Source organism: Vigna radiata, chromosome 9 (genome assembly GCF_000741045.1).
Source record: "Vigna radiata var. radiata cultivar VC1973A chromosome 9, Vradiata_ver6, whole genome shotgun sequence".
NCBI classification, from domain to species: Eukaryota; Viridiplantae; Streptophyta; class Magnoliopsida; order Fabales; family Fabaceae; genus Vigna; species Vigna radiata.
Window position 1 is genome coordinate 968,299 of NC_028359.1, and position 23,550 is coordinate 991,848.

Consider the following 23,550-nt stretch of genomic DNA (forward strand, 5'->3'; position numbering starts at 1 on the left):
GATTGTGAAGAAATTGGGTAAATAGATTTTATCTTATATTTTTATTTGAATCTGGTCTTCTAAATTTAGTAAGTTTTACGATATTGTTATTAAATTAAATTAGATTGTTTATTACCCTAATTTGATCATTTGTTAGTTCACTACACTTACATAATCAGCTTAATAATAAATTGTAAGTGTATACATGTACCCCCACAACCAAATATCAACCTCACTCACTAGGAACAAATTCTTGTTTGGATACAACACACAAAAAAAAAAAGTCTGGTTGCGAAAGGGCATTGGTAAAGCCACAGACAATGAAATTGCTGCTTTATCTTGCTCTATCCAAGGGCTACTAGTTCATCACTAAAATGAATGTCAAATATCAATAGTTTATTTCTCCAGGATCCCATGCCCATGTTCATCTACATGGTCTCTAACAAGCACCAAGGTGTTTAGAAGCTGTTATACCGTGTTGGAACAGGGAAAAGAAAGAAGAGACACAGAGATGTTAAATCTGTGTATTGAAATGACACCATGGAGTTTGATTTATACAAGTTCATCATAAAAATACACGTACACAGAAGAAAATTTTCTCCTCTGAATCAGATAAGATTTGGCTATAAATCAGATATATGTTAATATAGAATATATTAATACAATTTTCAACAGTATACCTTACAGTCTGCAATGGCTGGAAAGTTAAAAATATGATTGTCTTTTGTGGCACAGTTAACTAAACAAAAGCACAAAATTCATATGATCCAAGTACGCCTGAGAAATGGGACAATTTGCAAGCAAGAAAGTTAGATTCCTCTGCTGTAGGAAATCACTATTATGCATGGACAATGTGGATTATTGAAGCAATAACCAGATAGTACCCTGAAAGAAAAGAAACCTGGGAATAGTGGGAGTTAAACTAAACTCTCATTAATTCCCTATAAGCTGTTAAATTTGTAATGTGGCTAACTGGAAACCTTATCTGAACTGGATTGGACCAAGCCTTTCCTTGGAGGGTTTGATGCTGCTGGCACATGGCTGCGAAGNAGATAACTCTGATTGCATGTTCATGAAAAAAGTGTCCACAATATCTACATAGACAGGGCTCTTAAGTCGAGAATAGTAGTGCAGTGCCTCTTCTATGTCTAGAACACGCTCTAGATCACCCGCATCCACCATATCCATTGCCTTCATCTTTTGTGCTAAAACATGAACTTTCTTGTTCATGTTTTCTGCATTGAAGTCCTCTTTTTTTCTGAGCTTTGAGCTTCCTTTCTTTTTCTCTTGTGCTCTCTCCTCATTCTTGCTCTTTTGCAGTCTTTGCCTGGGAAAACAAACGGAGCTTTCAGTGCAAGAAGCAGCTTCCATTGCTGACCCGGACCTGTTGTTGTTACCATACAAGTTTATTCTGTTGAGATCAGTCTGCAGGAGATCATAAAACTCACTGTAAAACTGGTCGCTAGTGCGAGTTCTTGCATTGCCAACTCTACAAAGGAATGGATTGAAGGAAAAAGNTCTGGGAAGCTTTTGGTACTCTTCAAAGAAGAAAGACAAGAAATTTCGGAAGCTTTTGTTAAAAAAGACCTTGGTCTTGCGAAAGGTTTGTCTTAGCTGCATTTGGGATTCTACTNTGAAAGTGAAAGGAAGTGGGTTTCTCTACTGTGTCTACATTCAGAATTTCAAACAAAGAGAAGTGCAGTTGGTAACTGGCTTATTAATAAGGTCACTTAGAAAACAAAACCAACGTCTTTCCTCTGGCTACCTTTAAACTCTACCATTTTGTCTACGGCATCTCGTGTTATTTGTCCCTTTCAAACCCCTTCACTCTCTGCTAATATCAAAAAAGGTCAGAACTTACTTCTCTTTACTTTAAGANGCCTTAATTTTTACATTTATTTGATATTATCTTTGTTTACATAATAGTATTTTAACACACTTTTATATGTTTATTTGACAAAAATAATCTAAATTTTTTAAGAGAAGATTATGGATGTCTGGAAATGAGGTAGTTCTGAACTGAGTTTTTNAGAGGTCCGTGTGCATNCTTTGTCATGCAACAGTAAAAAAATTAATGCCCCTGAGTAGTGGATTCAGACATTGCTTTTAACAGAAAATTCGGTGTGTCACTGAGGATAATTAATGGTAGGAACAGAATCTGTTAGGAGTCAATTTGTTGGGAACTGGATTAGAAAGTTGAAGAATGAAAACAAAGATGGTAATCATTGTATTTCCTCATTGTGAAAGAACAGAAAATAGGAGAGACAATTTTTTTTTCCAGATTCATTTACATGTATCATTTCTCTCCTTTTATAAAGGATTAAACCAGTTTTTCTCCAGAAAGTGGAATTTGTTTTTTTTTTCTACATTTAAAAAATAAGTGATCCGAAGATATCAATTTTTTGTTTTGTTCAACGACATCTTAAATTAATATTTAAGTTAGAACATAACATGTAAATACTTCAAACATTAATTCAAAACTATTTGACGTGTAAAAATACTTTATATTAAAGTAGGAGTTACTCATAAAAACCTAATACCATTATAAACCTAAAATCTTAAAATAAGTTTTATTTTTTTATTTGTCACTTAAATTTTTCATCTTTATTCATAACTTGAATTCATATTTTTATATTTTTAACCAGGTTGGAGTATTTGCGAATAAATTTATAATTTTTTTATAAATAAAAAAGGAAGTGTGATATAAGGATAGAAAAATCCTATGCGGTTAATAGGTCCATAATTTCCCAAATTATGATGTATGGCCAGGTCAGGAAAAAACCTTGTAATTTTGTAAGAAAATGGTGATGGTCCCCATTGTATAGTGAGAACATTCCGGTTGCTGTATTGGGGCCACTGTAGGCACTTGCCAGTCTTTTAATTCTTTCACCCACCTCTCTACACAATATTATATATATATATATATATATGGGTAATAATATTATGACACATTTTTATACTCTAAACATAATACAAGTATAAATAGTTTAAAAGGTGTAAAGTTTTATAATTTTTCAACAAAGACGAGAGTAAAAAGTAAAGACGAGAGAGGTAATGTCCTGTTGGAAATCCCACATCGACTAGAGATAAAACCAATTTATAATATATAAATGGGGTGCAAACTTCACCTTAAAAATCGGTTTTGTGGGATTGTATTAGACTTAAAACCTATTTCTAACATGTCAAATAAATGTAAAAAATTTAAGTGCGTCAAAAAATATTTTTCTATATATATATATGAAAATAATTTTTTAATACAAATTTTTTAGATTCATTTAACACTACTTTTTCTTATTATTTTATTCTCTTCTTAAAAAATATAAAAGTTTATTTTATCTTTATAATATATTAAATAAATGTAAAAATTGGGTCTTGCTATTACTAATGTATATTGTTTTCTTAGAATGTTGTGTGCCCTGTAAATAAAGCAACTCGCATTACTTTCGAAGGGTAAACACAGGCTATACTCGTGACCTCTGCGAACTGATTAAAATGTGACTAACGTATATTTACTTCCTGCACCCCCCATAAATATTTCAAAATATTTTCTTATAAAAGTGACTATTTACACAAAAATAAATTGTGTTTTGCTGAAATTTCATACGGATAAAGAAATGGATGGAAAGTGGAATGAAATGAAAGAAAGGGAAAGAGAATAGAAGTTAGGTTGCGGGGGAAGATGGAAAGAGATGGAATGGAGGAATACATAAACACAAGATAAATAACTTTCTATTATCAACATCAAAGAAAATTATACCTATTAGATTAAAAAAATTAAACGATTAACCAATAAAATAATTCAAAATAATATAAAGATAGATAACAATTAGATTATATTATAGTAAAAATATATTAAAATAATCAATGAAAGTAAATATATTTAATATTTTGTTAATATATATTTTATATTAAAAAATAAATAATTAAAATAAAAATATCAAAATAATAGATAAAATAAAAAAAGTAATTTAAATATTGATGATTTACTTTTATATGCTTTTATTTTAATTTAAAAATTATTTTAACTTTAACTTACTTTTTCAAATTTAATATTTTACATATAATTTTTTAAAAGTTTATTCCTTAAAACATTATTCAAATATATTAATATATGTAACTAAATTTATTCTATCACCGATTTTTCAGTTACTTTTTTTCAATTCAAACAACACTAACACTATCCACCTTCTTACTACTCTTTCCTCACCTCAATTCAAAGATAATCAATTATATAATAACATCTAAGCAATTGTGTAGTAAAACAGAATCAATTCATTGTGCAGTAATGTTAAAACATTTCATCATGTGTTATAATATTATAATTTAATGAATGATGGGCAAAGAAAAATTTCTTTATATTTACGTTTTTTGTTTCAATGATTGCATATTTTACCTTTTATAAATTTGATGTGCTTTCTTCAGTGTCTGTCTTTCTGTGATGCAGATCCAAATAAGCTCATATGGGGGCCATGTAAAACAAGGGTACTTGCCCTTAACTTCACTGTCGGCATGAAAGCCTAAAAGAAAGTAGGCAGCAGACATCAAATCTCTCACATTGAATAGGAAATCCAATCATTCTTTTCTTGGTTTATTAGTCCCTACCTCACTCTCCACTGCCATTTCAAAACAACGCACTCATAAAATCCAATGGTTCTAATTAAAGGGCTAAACCCTACGGACAAACTCGACTCAATCGGACCAGTCCGACAGCCTACAACTCGACTTTATAAAAAATATTTAAACCCTTCATATTAATGTACCTAAACAGTCCGGTCAAAGTGTAATAAAATACGACTGAAGTTTAATACACTTCCACCACATTTTAAAACAGCCCAAACATCAATCAATTTCAACTCTTTTCAGCATGTAATCAGTCTGGCAATCCAGCATCAATCTATTTTCATATGAAAAATAAAAAAATTTAACCCATTTTCATGTAATATTAAATTTCAGATGACAGAAAAAAAAATTCACCAAGACAATAAGACAGATTGTAAAATTTAACCTGTTGGTAGATCAGTACCCAACCCATTTTTGACAAACCAATATCAAACCAGACCTAAAAGGACCTAATTAACCCGTTTTGCCACCCCTATTTCTATTAAGTATAAATAATGTTGGATATGCACTTTTGGTGATGATAACGCAACTTCAAAATATGGCTTGGGTTTTCTGCAGTTCTAAACGTTAAATGTTAAATAGAAGAATAGTAAAACTTCCATAAAAAAGTCTATAAGTCAGTGGGATAATGGCAACCTTTGTAGGTTTGCATGCATCCTCAGTTGAATAAGTGTATCGGTCACGGGCTCAGATGATGAGAACGACTGCGTCAATTACGCCAACTAGAGTTGGACAAATTTGCATTTGGGAACTCATTTTGGTATCTTAAATGTGCTAACGACTTGAACTATTTATTGTCTGCTAACGGGATCGGCTAAAGGGACTATCGGCAGCATGTTTTTTTGAGTTTGAAAAACTGATGCAAGGACCTATGTACCTCGCCATAGCTAATAGAAGAAACAAGACGATCTTTTATCCACTGCGGGAGCTTGGTGACTGGGTGAGCCATACTCCGTTTTGAGGAATCAGATGTGTATCTTATATCAACCAACAAAATTGCTGCATAGTCATTAATGTGACGGATAGCTCTGCCTGAAATAAACATATTTATCATGAAAGATTAGGAGAAAACCCATTAAGATGTGCAGAATTTGCAGGTACAGATTGCACAACAGACCGAAAATCACCTAATATATAATACCTGGATTTCTTCATTTAATTAACAAACAGACTTAACTAATTTTAGTTCCTTCCTATCGTTATTGTACGATTTTTGCCTCAAGTTCCCATTGGGACGATTAGATCTCAAGATTTCTCCCATTTACAATTAAGCCCCACCACGGATTGCATCATATATTTAATAAAATAAGCGACGAACTAGACAGAGTAGCCATGACAAGACAATGAGTAAATAAACATACATCCGCTAAACAAACACAGCATCTAAACTATAACGACCCAAAAACTATATATTTTGACGGCATTGACTTAAATGTCGTGTTGAGGATTATTGAGGTAAATTATTGTTTATATGACAACAAAGACCAACAAAAAAAACTTTCTTTCATTATAAGTAAATTAATACACAAATATTGGATTGGATGTAATCAAAATGGAGGAACATCCTTTTAAATGAAAGAAAACTAAAAAAATTCAATTGATGCGATTGGAACCGAGAAACGGAAATCACACGATATATGGGAAACTAAGCATGCAATTAAGCCAACAAATTAACTAACACATATTGAGTCTTGAGAATCCAATCTTATTTTTAAATAAATAATTTAAACCAAATAGATCCTACGAAAATTGGTTTCTACCAAAACAATGCTCAACCTCGTACGAATATACACCCCACAGAAATATCCTTTAGGGGGGTTACTGTAAGTTGTAAGTACGCACCTATTGATTGATTTACAGCTTTCATGCAGAGATTCTCATAGTACTCTTTTCCTCTGCGAGTGCAACTTCTTAAGATGGCAAAACCACCTTCAACATGTCCACTGTATAGATCATAACTTGTAGAAACGCTAGAATTATCAAGCTTTAGATTTTGAAAACGATCAATGTGCTTTATCCTCTCCAACAACTCTATATCAGATGGGCTAGCATAGGGCAGTCCAACCATGACTATACATCGGCCCATCCCATCACTTAAGTTGATCCCTTCGGATAACTTCGCACCAACAACAGCAAGGAGTATTGCACCACTATAAGATACTTGGTTTACTTCTGAATTCATACCCGATAATGTATAAATGGTATCTTTATATTCCTTGAGAACGGATTCAACGTCCATGTTATTTCTTGGCTCCCTAAAGATACGCTTCCTCTTTGTAATCCTTTCAAGGATGCCAGATGATTCCCAATGCTCATAGACTCTATTTTCATAATCAAAAGATGGGAAGAAGACAACAATTCCTTCCGGAACCACAGTAACCAGATTACACAGCAAAAGACCCAGTTCTCGCATCTATAAAGAGCACAAGATGCAGCACAATCAGTCATTTTCCGCAATTAATATTTCATTAAATTAGACTGAAGAATGAGGATGTAACAATGACCCACTGACCATGTCCGGTGAGCTCCTGGAGCCGAAGCTAAAATCAAAGGTGCGTCCAGTAGGCCCCCGTGCAACAGCAATTGGCATAATGCTATCTGGAGGAACAATATGCCCACATGAAAAGAAATGCAAGTGGTTTGGTGGTAACCATGGAAACAGTCTCTCCCTAGTCTCTTCTATAGGTTGAAGTGTTCCCCCTACTAATATGACGGCATGTGCTTCATCTACAATCTAGAGAAAGTTTCCTAGTTATTTTCTTCTTCATCAATCTGTTTGGAAGAGAAACTTACAGCTACAGAATAACTTCTAATTAAGACAGCAGTATCGGGCAAACCTCAGAAAAAATCTTCTCTCCACTGAGCATAACGTACTTCAGATATCCTCCTTGCTTCTTGAGGCTTGTTAACCTGAACCTGGAAATTATTATCCTTCCATCACCATCATTGTTTGTCAGTGATAGTAACATGTTAGCTAAGGCCTGGAAAGCAGATACACAGCTTCCCTCCTCGGCATGTTGCTCGATGTTATGTTGTGCTGGTATCTTCGCCATGGCAGCAAACTTTTCTCCATAACCACTAACCTGGAAAATCAAGAAAACTTTCATATCAAACCGACAACAGAACATTCAGAAGCATAGTGTGGGATTCACTCTAAAGAAAAAGTATATATTACGTGCCAAGATTCACCTTGTGCATGATATTACTTTCCTTAATATATTTCAACAATTTGACCAAGTTGATATTGTCTATATTTTGTTCAAATAAAAAATCATTGATGGCCACAGTAAAATCGGAGCTACTTTTTTCAGAAGCTTGATCTATATCACGGGAAGAACCTATAAGGTTTCCATCTTTATCGTCAAGAAGTACTCGGAGAAATGCTTGTGTGAGGACCATGATAGTTTGAATGTATCTCCTATTGGTAGGTCCCAAAAGACTCCGGAATCTCAGAAAGTACCGCTCCAAATGGTTGTGCACAGTCTCCAGCTGTAAAAAGTAGAGGGCAATCATATAATAGTTGACGAAATTAAACATCCCAAGTATGGGTGTAAACAAAATACAACTTGCATAATGCCTAATATTTGCAATTAAAGCAACTGTATTTGCAAATCGCTGATCCATGATCATTATTTTTCCTTGGTTTCGTAGGCTTTCCAGACCAAACACCTAAAATAAAATATTGACTTCGCTAAGATGATTGGGAAGGCAATGCTGACAGAGTTCTCAGGGTAGATTATAGTAGATAGTATCAACTTATGGCAAAAGGGACCCAAAAATGGCTATACAAAAGCTCATTGCAACTCTAGACCAGCTTTTAAAAGACACTGTCAAAATTTCAAACAATGTTAAGATAGAAATGACAATCATACCTGTGATAAAGTAATTTTGGAGTCATACATGTTGATGAGTGAATCAGCTAAATTATGAGCCTCGTCTATTATAACAATATTGGATTTCAAATTCAGGCCGAGGGCATCACGAGATGATTTTGACAGAAGAGATTGATATGGTAGGACAACAAGATCAGCTCTTCGAACCATGCTTCTAGAGCCATAATATGGACAAGTTCCCATAGTTCTTCCGAGATTTGCAAGATCTTCAATATCCAAGGGTCTTTGTTGAAATACCTCATTTCTAAATTCTTGTTGAACTCTGTGTTTTCTAAGCATTCGGCAGCCAGAGGTGGCCTTTGTTCTGCGTATCCCTGAACCTACTTTTAAGTTCTGCAAATCAGATCCACCATTGTTCAAAAGATATTAGTGTCTACACTCCTGCCTTCTTTACTCAATTTCAAAAGCTTTTACTAGCACTAAGTAGTGAATAGCAAGATATATATACTTATCGGCTCAACATTAAGCTTGTCATCTTTAAAAACTGCACACCTTAACTTTTGTAGCATCATTTTTCTTTTTCTTCTGAAGTTCCAAACATCGCTCATTTATGCGTGTAGAGTTTCCAAGTGCAACTACCTCTGCAAAGCATGCAAAGCACGCAACAAATCATGGGTAAAATATAAGACCATCTGCAGCTACTTGCGCTTCAACAATTGAAATAGAAAGGATAACAAAAGGGAGTATCATAGTGAAGCAATCTCAAAACCTTCATTAATGCAAAGATTTTTCCTAGAGCCTAAACTCACAACCTTCATCTCTTTAGCGAAGACCGTCCTCCGCAACTCCTTTATGAACTGCGAAAGCTGCGAATGAGTTCTACTACAGAAATAAACCTTCAACTTCTTCTCCTCTTCTTCCTCTTCGCTACACTCATCTTCACTAGAGGAACTAAAGGAGGTGTTAACAGTCTTCCTCTTGGACATAATACTCCCTGGCCCTCTCTCATCTTCACTCTCGTATTCCTCCAATAAAAACTCCTTATCAGTAACACCCACTGCATCGATTTTATTTTGCGCACTGTCACCCCCCTTCTCCTCTCCAGCACCCATAACCCTAAAATCCTTACGAACTTCCGTCCTCTTTTTACTACTATGAGGTTTTCCCCACACAGAGCCGTACTTTTCTTCCTTCTTATTATTCTCCACTTTGTTGACGACAAAGTCTCTCATCCAATCAGGTTCGTCATCTGAACCAACTCCACCACCACCGCCACTCCCCGGATTCTCATCACAAACTGCTTCCTGCTGTAGCCTCTTATCAAGCACCCATTGCAAGGCACTGCAAATCACACTCATGGTCTTCCCTGTCCCTGCTCCAACAAACATAACGTCCAATCAAACACTCATTTTAGCATGACAAAAAACTGAATCCAATAAAGCAACCTTAGTTTCAATTACAACACGAAAATTGAAGAAATAGAAGTTAGTCACCGCTCACCAGTTGGGCTTTCCAACATAGACACGCCTCCCTGATTGAGAGATTGATACAAGCTGTTCATGAAATCAATCTGAATCGAATAGGGTTCGAAAGGAAAACCTGGGAATTTTGGCGCTACTTCTTCATCTACCATTTTCACTGTGCCTTTCGAGTACAGGCAATCCTGTTATTCTTTCCGTCTTTTATTTCCATCGTTTCTCTTTTGGCGGGAACATAACTTCACCCTTTTTTTTGGCACTGCTATTTAATTGGGCCGCAGACTCAAATAAAAAAATACATCAAATATGTTTTTGTTTTCTGCACCCCCATATTACTAACTGCATCTCCTCAATCACTACATCACACCACAGCTAACACCCCTTCTGTTTTCATAATCACTGCTGCTGCAAAGGAAGAAGACGAGGAAATATAAGAAAAAATTCATTTCAAAAAGCTTTTTCTGTAACACGTGTTTCAGAATGTTCTTTCTAGAACATATTTTTTGTTGGGGTGTTTAAAAAACTTTTTTTCAGAAGGTATTAGATGTGTTCGAAAAAATTAATTATGAAAATCCTATTTCGAAATGCATTTAATATATTTTGAAAATTTTGTTTCAAAAATTTTATTCCATGAATTCAAAACTCGGTTTCACGGAAGGTAAAGTGCTTATTTTCTAATTTTGAATCCTGTGGTTCAAGAAGTAAAAGGCTATAATATGTATATAATCCTCATCCCGCAGCAATTAATAAATATTAATATTGGTTTTATGGAAGTAACAAACTTCGCTATTATTTTCTTTTTCACAATATTATTGGATCGAAGGTTCAGAACAAAAAAAAATAAAACTAGAGGCCTAAATATTACTGAAGCATATTATATTCATAAAACATTTTTCTTTCTGAAAGAACAGAGCTCTTTCACTTAGTTTTTTTATCTCCTCCACTTAATTTTATTTTATATGCAGTATTTCGACTTGATGATTTAAAGGAACTTTTGTTTTAATTTCTGTATTTGGTCTCTTCCAAGTTGAATCTTAACGTTCCGGTCGGCTTTTTTCATGTTTACTATCGACAACGAAAAATTGAACAGCTCTAAATCTTTTATATTTTTATCTGTCACCATTGGCATATACTTCCTTCAAGGGTGTAAAAAATTAATTTTTGCTTTGAAGTTTGTTGAAAAAAAAAGTATTGTAGTGATGAATTTGCAATAACATAGTTTTGCTAAATTAGCTGAAAATGGGAGAATCATTCGCCCAAAATATTTGCTCGTCGAAATAATGAGTTAGATACATTTTGTCTCGTATTTTAGTTCGAGTTTGGTCTTCTAATTTTTCTTTTTTACTTTAATCTTTTACTATATTGTTATTAAACTAAGTAGATGGTTTCCTTAGTTTTTGTTATAAAAGATAAAAGCTGTGATATTCAACTTATTAGTATTATTTTGACCACGATCGAAGCAAAAGTTTATACATTAACTTTTTAACAAATTTTATTAGAATAGCTGTACGTCAGATCTCATCAAATGTTAAAATGTGTTTCTCATGAAAAGAATATGCATAGGTCTAAGCGAAAGAAAAATGAGTTTATATGATCTCTCTCTATCCTATTTATAAGATAACTGGCTGTATGTAAATTATAGCAAGTATTTATAAATAAAAAATTTCAAGAACTGTTTCATTTAAAAAAAAATGTTGTATTATGACTTGTAGTGATTTTAATCCGTTTAATAAGAGCTTTCGCACAATAAACGGATCACTTACACGGGGGAGCCCACCTTGGCAGTCGTCCGGCACAATTATCTGACACCAGATGGCTGGACAAAAAATTTTCCAATAAAGAATCTTAAAATAATTGCATTGACTCAAAATTTACATCTGATTTGCCTGAAAAAACGAACCTTAATTACAAAACCTTACTTTATAGGTGGAAAATTTGAATTGCCTTTGTAGCTCAGTAGTTGGATGCCAGCGGTTGCAGAGACAAAAGGGCAACCCGACCACGAAATATCACAAGAAAAAAAGTGTATTTCCGAAGACAAACAAAGCGCTTCATCTTCATCTCAATATTTACTGTGTTCTGAACTCACCAAATTTATGCTTTTCCTCGTGCAGCTGCTTGAAAATATCATCAAGCTCTGGAAATGCCGACGTCAGAAGCAGCTCCAGGATGTCAAAAGCCAGCTGCTTCAAGCAAACGGATGACTGCAAGAAAGTCAAAAGGATTGTGTACGACTGAATTATGGTTTCGAGATTAACTCTTGCATGAGAAGTGTCTCTAGGCATGTAATAGAGCTAAACATCATATTAAAAGAAACTTTTCAACAGTGACTTCACAACCGAGCACTGGCTTTGTTATTAGTGTAACACACCTTTAGCTCTTCATCATTGTGCCCCTATTCAAAGTAATGTAGTAATGTGCTTGTGAAACAATTGCTCAAGTAATGACTCAAGCTACAAAAAGGAAAACCCCAGAGTCCACTCCTGTCATGAAAAATTGCTATATCCTAACAACACCATAGCTCAATAACAATAACCAATCATCAATAGACTAATCTCTTAACCAATAAAAATTTCAACATCTTGATTACACTAGAAAGGTGTCAATATGAAAAGCATTTCACGAAAATTGTACCAACATAATCTCCGTGAGAATTTGACAAAAAAACTCATTATCCAGAAACTGTGATAATGATTATATCTCTATGAGCAACCATCTTACGCAGACCTAATCAAAGTAGTAACCGTACCATAAAATATATAATCATGCTCGTGCCCCGAGCGAGTGAAGTGAATTATACATTGGAATGCAATGTCCAGCATCATAGCATAGTGGGACAATGTTACAACTTAGAACCACCAAAAAATTAATAGATAACAAAAGAAACTTCTGTTGACAACTTCAATACTTAGACAGAAATTACCTGAAGGAAAAAATATAGATCTCTAGCACTTTGCTCATACTCCTTCCGACCAACAAGACCTACAATTGCTGGTGGTGCATGATCTACATAAAAAGGATGTGTGGCTAAGTACAATACATTTTTCCGGTGGAATTACAAACAAGAGATTGAATAAACCCAATTCTGCAAATAAGTGAGAGCCGTATAGCAGGCATTACCAATCATTAGCTCATATACAAATTTTGCTCGCCGATCTGCCTCCCGTGTCTGTTCATCTTCCAAAATAGGAGAAGATACTTCTGTAGTTTGATTACCACGAGGAGAACTTTGAGATGGGTTTCTAGGTGGTGGTGGTGGTGGTCGTCTATTTGGATGCTTGGTTATGAATATTCCATCAGGCCAGAGTATCTGTAAAGAAAATTGCAGTCACAACATATTATCAGTACAATACTAGAATGATGATCATATGCTTATTAGGAGAATTGAAACAGTAACAGAAATTTAAAAGGGAAACGGGTCAGAAGATTACTTGCTCTACTCGCTTGACCCCCGAAGCAATCACTGATCCCTTTCGAAGAAGCTGGATTTTCTCAATCAACCAGTCATCAAATGCGTCACCCATTCCTAGTTGTAAGACTTGCTTAGCAACCCAAAAAGCCTTCCGCCTGTATTGCACGCAAGTGTAAAACGAAACAGATGATAACTGGTGGAACTTATTAAACAACTTATGTTTGAGGTTAAATGAACATGAATTTTTCAAGTCACCTAATCCATCCACCATCTTGAACCTGTAAGATAACGTCAACCAAATCCAATATAGGTACACTCAAATTTGGCGGCACCCACTGCATTAAAGAATTTTATATTAATCAGAACCAAAGATGATCAAGCATATAAAAGTAGAACAGTATAAAAAATCAAATATAGTCATTTATCTGTTTGAGAACAGTAATGAATGATAAAAATTAAATGATGCATCATTGCTGAAAAGAAAAAAGAAAATCAAGAATTAAAATTTATTGTCGCTGCAACCTCTGTTGGAAAAGCATCAGAAGTATCACGGTGCACTTCACAGACCTCATCCGAACTATCTCTTCCTTTCACTGGCTTTTGCGAGTTATTGGGAGAAGGTGCACTCTTTTGTGCTAGAATATCTGTATTGCCTCTAGAATTGTCAAATGACTTTATAGGTTGATGTGTATTCTTTTTTGGAAGAGAAAGAGGCATGTTGTTTACTTTTGACCTCAATGCATCGGCCTCAACATTATTTTTTCCTTTCATAACTGACTCTTTACTTTCAGCACTACAATTTTCTCTCCGGAAGGACACAGGATCACTTGTAGGTGCAGAAAAGTGAGCAGTGTTTTTAGTCTTCTCAAATGGCTTGGCATCCAAGCCAGCTAGAATAGTTTCAACAAGGAAGAAATGAAAGACATGTCAATAGATGGGCGAGAGATAATAAAACTATGAGTCTCCACATTCTTCACCAACCATATCTCACCTGATAACGTTTCCATGATAGAAAAAGAATTTGAGAATATGTAAGTCTGCAATACATAACATGTGATGATAAGAGATGAGCAAGATAATTGTTAAAAAAGAAATATCCACAACACAAAAGGGAGGATTGAACAAGAAATCAGACCTGAGAATCAACACTGAGAAAGTCCCACACTTCAATTGATTCCGAAACTGTTGGTAGTTGCATAAGTTTCTGAGGGCCAACAAGACACGTGTCAACAAAATATTTGATGATTAGTTGAAAATTGTTAGTAAAGACAAGAATAATGCTACATGATAGATGCAAAACGAAGTATCATTTCAAAAGAGGGGTACACTCATACAATAATACAACATCTATCCTGCTGGTAACAGAATATTGGTGACCCCAGTTCTATCACAGTACCTAATGCAGATAAAATGTTATTCAACAACAAAAAAAAAAAAAAGAACAAGACGTGAACACAACAAAAAAGAAGAAGCCATGCAAATTTTATCCAAAATTATGTCTACTTCCTCACACTGGGAAGTGGAATGGAGAAACTAAGAAATGTGAGAATTTAATTAAAAAAAGTAAGTCAAGTTGACCTTCAAATATTTATCCAGTAATTCACACCGCTCTTGAATGACTGGTACATCTAAACCAGTCGACAGAAAATGTTTTGGTGGCAAATGAAGATTATACTCAGAGAACTCTTTCAGGCGTCTATGTAGCTCCTCAAAATGACGAAACCTAAAAAAAAAAATGCTATGTAAGAAAAAAAAGAAGGAAGCAAAACAATAAACGTGTGAAAACAGAGTAGATTGAAATTTTTTATTAGAAACATTGATACAAGACAACAGAGACGTAGCACCTTCTTTTAATTGACCAACTGTTATTATTTACATCTGTAACGGATATGGAGTACACAGCAAATGTTTTAGAGCCACTCTTCACAATATTTGCACCTAAGACCTGCGGCAGTAAATTAGCTTACATTTTTTATACAAGCATAATAGCACATCAACTTATTCATCATTGATTAAATGAGCTGTTTATCACCATCATAAGTACCTCACATCTCAACTTGTAAAAGGAATCTACCCCAGAGGAACTTTTCAGGGGAGTAAAAGGCAAACTACTAGATTCTGTTTTAGAAATAGAGTGGGCAGAAGAAGAGGCTGCTGCTCCACTATAAAGTCTGCCCAAACTTTCAATATCACCATCATCACTGGACTCAGAATCCACATGTGATTTTGAAGCATTAAGTATGTCTTGACCATCACCAGATAAAAAGCTTGTCCTCTCAACTTCCTGCCAGGTTTGCATTTTATGAACACCTGACCAAGACCTTTTATTGCCAGATTGGGCTCTGGATAGTCTTGAATAGCGAGAATGGCTCTTACTCCTTTTCTTTGCACTGTGATTGTCAAAATTTTCAAGTGGGTGATGAACATGAGAAACTGCCTGCTTTCTATTACTTCTTCCATCCCAAACCTTAGTGACAGGGGAATCAAGACCAGTGACAGTACTACTTTCGTCATCTTCAGAAGTATAAGATGTACTGCTCTCTGAATCACTTATCTGCCCATAAATGTGGATGTTCTCATCGTCTTTGTATGATGTAACTGACTCATCATCTTTACATGAGGTAACTGAACTTGATCCATTCTTGTCCACATGAATGGATGTATTTTCAACAGATAATTGACTACTGTGTCCAGAATTAATGTGGTGCCCCTTTTGGGGAATAAGCTTGGAATTATTATCTCTTTGTTTGGGTCCAGAAATTGCTTTCATGTGGTCTACCTTTGGCAGTTTCCCTACCACAGGATGCTGTGTAGCATGCTCATTTGACTGGTTCTCACCATCTTTTTTCTTGTAATTTTTCCCTTTAGTCCACACATTCTCAAAATGTTCAGGAGCAAGAGCTTGGGTCTTTCTGCGAGAGATGACATCTAAAATATCTCCCCACTCTCCTCCTGAGCGATGTTGTTGAATACTTTGGACACCATTAGTTTCGGGGTTTGCGGACAATGAGCTCCATGTACGGGAAGATCGAGTATCAACTGAAACTGAAAGCAATGGATCTTTAATAGCATTATCACAAGCATTTTGTTTTGCAGATGTCTCTACATTTCTGGATTGACCATTTTTTAGCTGCATAAGCTCAACACCAGTAACAGAAGGATCCGAAGTCTTGGTGAAATCATGAGAGGAAGCCTGTAACTCATCTTCTTTAGTGTGAGATGCCTCTTGAGCTGCAGTAACCCCCTTGTTAACCTTGGTCTTGTTAACCACTACGGATTCAATTCTCTCATTAAGAAATCTGTGAACAAAAAAGGGGGACAATGAGAACAATATACATACATCAAAAGTGGTACAAAAATGGGGGAAATGGATACCGTGGATTTGCTAAGTTTAGGACAGGTCGTATTACAGCACATGCAAGAAGCTCCCTGACAGTATATCGAAAGAAAGAACACTGCAAATCCTCAGACTTGAAAGTAGCATGCATAAGGCCAGTCATCAGATGCTGCAAAACCTACAATTTAAGAACACACACAACATTATAACCTAAAATTGAGAACACAAGAAAATAACATGGCTCGTGGACGAAAACAAAACACCCCTTTACTCAATGCAAGCATATAAAACAAGAAAGGGAAATAACCTTATGCTCAGCTTCTGCAGAAAATAATGCAGGATGCAATTTGTTCTCAGCAGCCAAAACAATTTTTAGTTCCATGTCTCGACTTTCGATTGTTAATGGACCAGTATGATGTTTTCCAATCTTTGAATGGGCAGCACGAAACAGCTCCAAGTGTGTGCAAATAACATTAACAAGATCCCTGAACGAAAAAGAGCTATCTTCCATTCAATAAAGTTACAATCTGATATAAAAAAAGAAGTTGCAGACAAAAATGTCACCACAAACCTTATTAAAAAATCTATCAAATTTATGTTTCTCATGCGTCCTGAAATTTCCCCAAGAACACCATTAATTATTTGCACTAACTCCTCAGGACCCTCTTTGTCTGGTGTTAACCGAGAATACCAAAGATCTGTCACCCACTCAGAAATTAAATGTCTGGTGAATTGATCAATTGCATCCTCAACGACAGGAGAATTCACTTTTGTTTTCCATTCAAACTTTGCAATAACTTTAGGATTTTCTACAGGCTTCTTTGAAGACTGAACATTGATGGAGCCTGCTTTATTGTTGTATGCCGCTGCTTTTCTCTTCATTTCAAAATCTAGTGACAAATAGCGGAGAATAATAATCAAGGAGGCTGCAGCTGGCAAGTTGACCCAAACTGAGGAGCTTGTTACTGAAATGAAAGCAAAAGAAATTAAACCAAACACCAAGATCTAAACACAACATGAAGCTAGAAATTAACAAGTGAGAACCTCTTAATATGCACAATTTTCTAAGTACTGAGAAATAAGACTTTGCTTGGAGACATGAACCAGTACCAACTAAATTTATCATTATCAAAAGAACACAGCAGCGGTAGGGGTGTATGAGAAACCAACCTTAACTGATGAAAGTGATGAAACTCAACTAAAAATGTAGGGCAGCTATGGTTTCATTGAAAAATAATATTTTATGAATTTTTCTATGTACTTTATTCATAATTTAGATAAAAAAAAAGTAAAAGCTTTTGAAGAAAACAAAATCTGCCCCTCCCCTTCAAAAAAAAAAAATAATAATTCAAAACTATCAAATCCTTCACTGACATCTACTCTTTTTTCTTTCTTTATTTATCCCTAGTTCAAACCCAACACAGTCACAGAATTATTTTTTATCAAGTTTCCACTGCCATTTACTCAAATATAATTATGGTCATGTTTTTCTTATCTCACTAATACTAAATTGGAAACGCAAAAAAATGCATAAGGCGGAGGCATCACAAAAAAAGAAACCATAAATGTTAATACCTTAGTGACAACATAATTACACAGATACATTCAGGGTTGCAATGCATGACAAAAGAGGTCAAATAAAACTTCACAACGAATTCTAATAAAACTGATGTGATTTTCATAGAACCTACTTTAGGAGGTTTCATAAAACTGTTCTTTGCCAAGCCAATCTCAAGGTAGATTCCTGTTTCTATATGTATATATTATGAAAGTTTCGGACTGTTATTCACATTTCTTACAACACCCAGGATTTTGCAATATCTATAGTAGTGTCCTCTATGTTAATAGACAATAGCAGTTCCCTCAGTTGTACGGAAATCTTGAGATTCTACCTAGTACATGTCAGGTTCACGCCACAATGATTGCTAACCCAAATTCTTTCCAGCATTTCATGTTTCCATAATGGATCTCACTTTGGTTAGTACCGTATTACATCACCAAAAAAAACAAAGAAGCAAGTAACACATCTGTAGGAAATTAAAGAAAACAGCAGCTAGTCTTTGACAGTGAAAATTTTAGGAATACAATTACTAAAGCAACACTTTGTACTAAAAATCATCAGTTAATTTGACAATAAATCTATATTTTGCTTTCCAATAGCAACAAGAAAAATAAGTGGAATCCGGCAGATTTTAAAACCTCCTAACATCTTTGGTACAAAACAGCTCCAAACGACGTCGTCTTCTCTAAAAATTGATAAACCATCGATCATATGTCCTAACTTCAACAGCATTGTTAAAATTGAGTTTTCCATATTCAGGAGCAATTGATGCTAAATACCACACGAATTTATTCCTACCATTCATCGTACAGCAAGTAATGCAATAACGACTACAATGCCTGCAAAACCCTCAGCAAGAGATTACCATAACTAGAAGAAAGAAAAAACTACTAAAACCAACACAAGCAAAAGCATACAAACTACTCTCTCAATTGGAGTTGATTAAACAAAAGAGAAACAATCACGTAGCCAAATGAAGTGAAGGAAAACGAAAGTGAAACTCACAGGACATGAGATAGGAGATTCCGACGACGCATACAACGAGGATGACGATCCGTTTTTTGGCTTCCTCGACGAGGTCTCTCACTACCACCTGGTTTGGCTTCGGCGGCATGTTCATCGCAAACGAAATTCTCCAAATCGCCGCGCAATTGGAAAAGTAAAAACTCGATTCAAATCAAGTGAGGAAAATTCCGCCGAAGATGCTTACGAAGAATTGGAGAGAGAAAGAGAGATAGAGAGGTTAAATTGAATCGACGAACGGTGTGGCCGTTAGGTTTTTCGGTGGCGTTTGCCGGCGAAGGCAATGAAGGTGGTGGTGGCGTGTGTGCTTGATTTTCTCACTTTCTGTGTCAGTTTTGTTTTGAACTCTCACCTGATATTGACGTGGGATTCATTTCTTCTTTCTTTCTTTCTTTCTTTCTTTTCCACTCTCATTCCATCTATGCTTATGCAGCTATTGCCATTTCCATTTCCTCTGCTCTCAACATTTCTGTTTTTTTATTTTTTTTATTTTTTTTATTCTATTTTTCAAGACACGATTTAACTCTTTACCTCATTGTTTATTTTTTATTTTTTATTTTTAAATAATTTTGTTAAACCAACAAACAAAATAATTGGATTTATTGACCGTTGCATTATGAGAGAGAGATGAGTTATTCTAACGTTCTTTAAAAGGTAATCCGAAAATTAAAAAGAAAACCGATAAAAAAAATATGGAAACAAAATAAAAATTTCCAAGAATGTTATTTAAAAACGAAAACAAAATTTGATTAGGTATAAAATATTACTAAATACATTGATAAAGATTAATTATAAATATATGTATATGTGATATATCGTAAAAAAAGAATTTCACTAATTAAGAATTAAACGTGTTTATAGAAGATTGACAGAAAAGATGGTCCATGCATGCAGAATAGCGTATAGAATATTATCCCCTTATTATGTTCTAAATTGCAAGGTACCAACAAATGTGTTTTATTTCATGTGAAATTTTTATTTAATTTTATATTATTTAAAAATTACTTTTCAATAATATAATTTCAAATTTATAAAAAAAAATCCATAAATACTAGTGAATAATAAAAATCTGAGTACTCTTCAAATAAGTAATTGACACGAAAATCATGAGATTAGGTTAAAATCATATATTATAAGGCCTATAATTCCCTTCTAAAAAAATCAGTCTGGTCCATGAGTATATGTTGACCCTACAATATAGTATAAAATAAATTTCTCAAAATCTCTCACATGAATTAATTTTTTTTTTTCTATTTGAAATAAAAAGTTCACTTGTAACAAACTTCAACATAACAAGTCTTAGCTGTGAGGGGACTTAGAAATAAATAAATAAATATATATATATATATATATATATATATATATATATTTAAATATATTAATTATGTATTCTTTTAAAAATATAACCCAACTGTAAGTCACGTATTAGACAGAAAAAATGGAGCGAGAAAAGTTATAAGTTTTGTCTTAAAATTTTGAATTCAAATTCATATAAATATTTTATATAACTTAAATTTATATTATATTTTTGTAATTTTTCTTAATCAATCATTAAAATAATTTTATCAATGGTATGATGATTTGATTTGATTTGATGACTAGTTTAAATTATTATGACGATAACAATAATGAAATAAATATTTTCTTAGAAAGAATATTATATTAACTGAAAATAAAAATAATAAAGTTAAATATATTATATAAAAGATTATTCAACAAATTTATTGTGTTACAAATTTTATTCCATTATTCTTTTATGAAAATCTCAATATATTTATATTGAGTTAACTTTGAATTTTCGGTTGAAAGTTTGATTCAATTATAATATACAAATGAGTATAGATTTTTTTTTAGAACTCGAGTTAACTTTAATAGTTCACTTTATAATTTATTTTAAAATTATAATATATTTTATTTTAGACTTTATTTATTTAGATGGATTTGAAAAAGAATAATTAAAAAGATTTAAAGATAATATTTTTGGTTGTTTATTTGAATAGATTTGAAGGTAAATCAAAGTAGATTTAGAAATGAAATTTGTTTATTTCTAAATTTACTTTCACTTACCTCCAAATCTATTCAAATAAACAATAAAAAGATTTATCATCAAAATTTCTCAACTCCTCTTTTCCGAAGAAGGTATTACATTCTGTGAATACAAATAAATAAAAGTTACAGTCCATAATGCTATTAAACATGCCAGAGGAGTGACCTTATCATTATTTGTGAGTATGCATTACAGGTGTAGCTGTTATACTACTTTTCGCCATAGACAGGTAGACACGACAACTAGAATGCAACCACACACATTCTTCTTTTTATGATTTCATCAAATGTTATAGAATTATTTATCAAAAAAGTATTTACCCATTGGAAATTAATTTATGTATGCATAAAATGGCTTAAACATCACTGCTTGTAAGACGTTGTATAAATCATTAATTTTGATAAAATAAATTAATTTTATCACTGATTTATTAATGATTTTGTGTAGATTAAGATCGTTTTAAATATATGTTTTTTAATTTTTCTTGTAAAATAAGAAGAAAACACCAAGTTAAACATAATTAGTCAAAAGTAGGTACCAAGTCTAAGTGAAGTAGACTTATTTATAACATGTCGATATTGTACAACATGTACAATTTTAGTTGCATAAGAGAAGAGATGTAGCATGTAGTTCGTGAACCTTTAATGAGGATGAACATACGAGTTATAGAAAACTTACTAAAAGTAATTTAGTTAGAAAACCTTCACAATCATATTGTTGAAATTCTACTAAAAAACAAATATAAATATTTTATATCAGTATATGAAAAAAAACAAATTGTAGGTTACATGAACTCAAATGGGATGAGATGAAATTAACAATAACTAAATATATACACTTGGAAATTAAATATTAAATTAATATAATTAGTTATGATATGCATATATTTTGTTGTTAAAATTATAGTGTTGTCAAAACAAATCATCTGTTCTAATTCAAATAGAGCAATCATGGATTCAAAACTTTTAAATTTGATTCTCTTCAGAAATTAATGGGTTAAACAGATTGATTTAGAGTCTTAAATTAGATTTATGATTAATTAAATAAATCCATTGTTATTTTTTTTACTGAAATTTCCATTCAACTATTGCTATAAAGGTTTATAAGTCTCTTCTTTAACACTCATGGGATAATATAAGTATTTATTACATTATTTAGTTATAAATTCAAATATTGTATTAACATGGTTGATTTCGTAACGATTTTTTAAGTATTTTTTATTTATCACTTATTTAAAAAATTATAGAAAAATTACCAAGCATAGACATTATTATTTTTTATTAACATGGTTTTAATGACTACATTAATATATAAAGTGAATAAATACACAAACCATAGTTATTTATTTTTAAATAAATGTAATAACGTATCTTATAAAAAGCTTAATCAAAGAGTTCCCACCAGATTATACCAAAAAAATACAGATGATAATAATAATAAAGGTAAGTGTTGTTATAACCTTTAATATAATTAGTTTAAAATTAATAAAATTATCATATATCATTTGTGATTGTATATCAATGTAGAATTGTTCACACTATATTTTTCGTGAAATATAATTTTTTTTATATAGTGAAACAAAAATGATAATTTGCAGAACGTGGCTTGTGTACAAAGTTTTTCTCTCATAGTCTTAAAAATCTATTATACACTTTATGATAATTTATTAATGTTCATTATTTTGTTTGTAAAAAAAATGAATTTATATATTAGGTTTCTTGATAAGGGAAAAATTTATAGGGTTATAAATTATAATGTGGCGTATACGTTAGCTTGTATGCAGTTATGACGGAAATGCACCGCGAACCTTCTTTTGCTTCAAACATTTTATCTTGTTATTTTTAGATATTTTTATTTAAATTTAGTAAATCTCAACCTAAAATGAAATAAATAACAAATAATGTCCTAAAATTATTTGTAAGTTTTAATTGTTGTACAGAATTAGAAAACCGTGTTCAGGCTTGATGATATAAAAAGAGTAACTATAATCAAATAGGTAGATACTGATGTAAATAATAGAGAAAAATATTAATGACCAACTTTGCTTTTATCAGCAATTTAATAACTAAACCAAATACATTAAATTATACTAATTATAATAAATACTTAAATAATAAAATATAAATAATAAAAGTGTATTACCGAACCATGAACGAGTCTTTTTATTCAACATAAAATAGTTGATTTATCACTCGGAGAACAAAATTAGTTATTTTTAGGTTTAATCATTTTAATAATCTTTATTCATATTAGGTTTTCT

General features: G+C 32.9%; 2 protein-coding genes across 5 annotated transcripts; both read right to left on the reverse strand.

Annotated features, from left to right (window-relative positions):
* Window positions 1-4,390: 4,390 nt before the first annotated feature.
* On the reverse strand, window positions 4,391-10,284 carry LOC106773063 (ATP-dependent DNA helicase DDX11). Of its 2 annotated transcripts, XR_002669599.1 has the most exons (10): window positions 9,933-10,284; window positions 9,202-9,804; window positions 8,985-9,073; window positions 8,472-8,825; window positions 7,789-8,088; window positions 7,437-7,682; window positions 7,112-7,333; window positions 6,442-7,012; window positions 5,236-5,631; window positions 4,391-4,496 (listed from the first exon to the last, which is right to left on the reverse strand). XR_002669599.1 is itself a non-coding variant. In XM_022785992.1 (9 exons), the coding sequence occupies exons 1-9, from the start codon at window positions 10,063-10,065 to the stop codon at window positions 5,423-5,425; spliced, it is 2,727 nt and encodes a 908-aa protein (XP_022641713.1). In that variant the 5' UTR covers window positions 10,066-10,284; the 3' UTR covers window positions 4,431-5,422. The 2 variants fall into 2 exon arrangements, 1 of the variants encoding a protein (XP_022641713.1); XM_022785992.1 differs by having other exon boundaries at window positions 4,431-5,631.
* A 1,118-nt stretch (window positions 10,285-11,402) lies between these two features.
* On the reverse strand, window positions 11,403-19,803 carry LOC106774246. 3 transcript variants are annotated; one of them, XR_001376724.2, is made up of 16 exons: window positions 19,226-19,800; window positions 17,231-17,624; window positions 16,967-17,144; window positions 16,698-16,837; window positions 15,367-16,621; window positions 15,167-15,267; window positions 14,901-15,045; window positions 14,458-14,526; window positions 14,314-14,359; window positions 13,845-14,212; window positions 13,578-13,657; window positions 13,342-13,477; window positions 13,031-13,220; window positions 12,834-12,916; window positions 11,830-12,114; window positions 11,403-11,726 (listed from the first exon to the last, which is right to left on the reverse strand). XR_001376724.2 is itself a non-coding variant. In XM_014661176.2 (15 exons), exons 1-15 carry the CDS (start codon window positions 19,338-19,340, stop codon window positions 11,980-11,982), a joined length of 3,435 nt encoding a protein of 1,144 aa, XP_014516662.1. In that variant the 5' UTR covers window positions 19,341-19,800; the 3' UTR covers window positions 11,724-11,979. The 3 variants fall into 3 exon arrangements, 2 of the variants coding, with proteins under 2 accessions (XP_014516662.1, XP_022641714.1); XM_014661176.2 differs by having other exon boundaries at window positions 11,724-12,114; XM_022785993.1 differs by lacking the exons at window positions 11,403-11,726; window positions 11,830-12,114; window positions 12,834-12,916; ... (3 more) ...; window positions 13,845-14,212; window positions 14,314-14,359 and adding an exon at window positions 14,228-14,313 and having other exon boundaries at window positions 19,226-19,803.
* Between the last annotated feature and the right edge of the window lie 3,747 nt (window positions 19,804-23,550).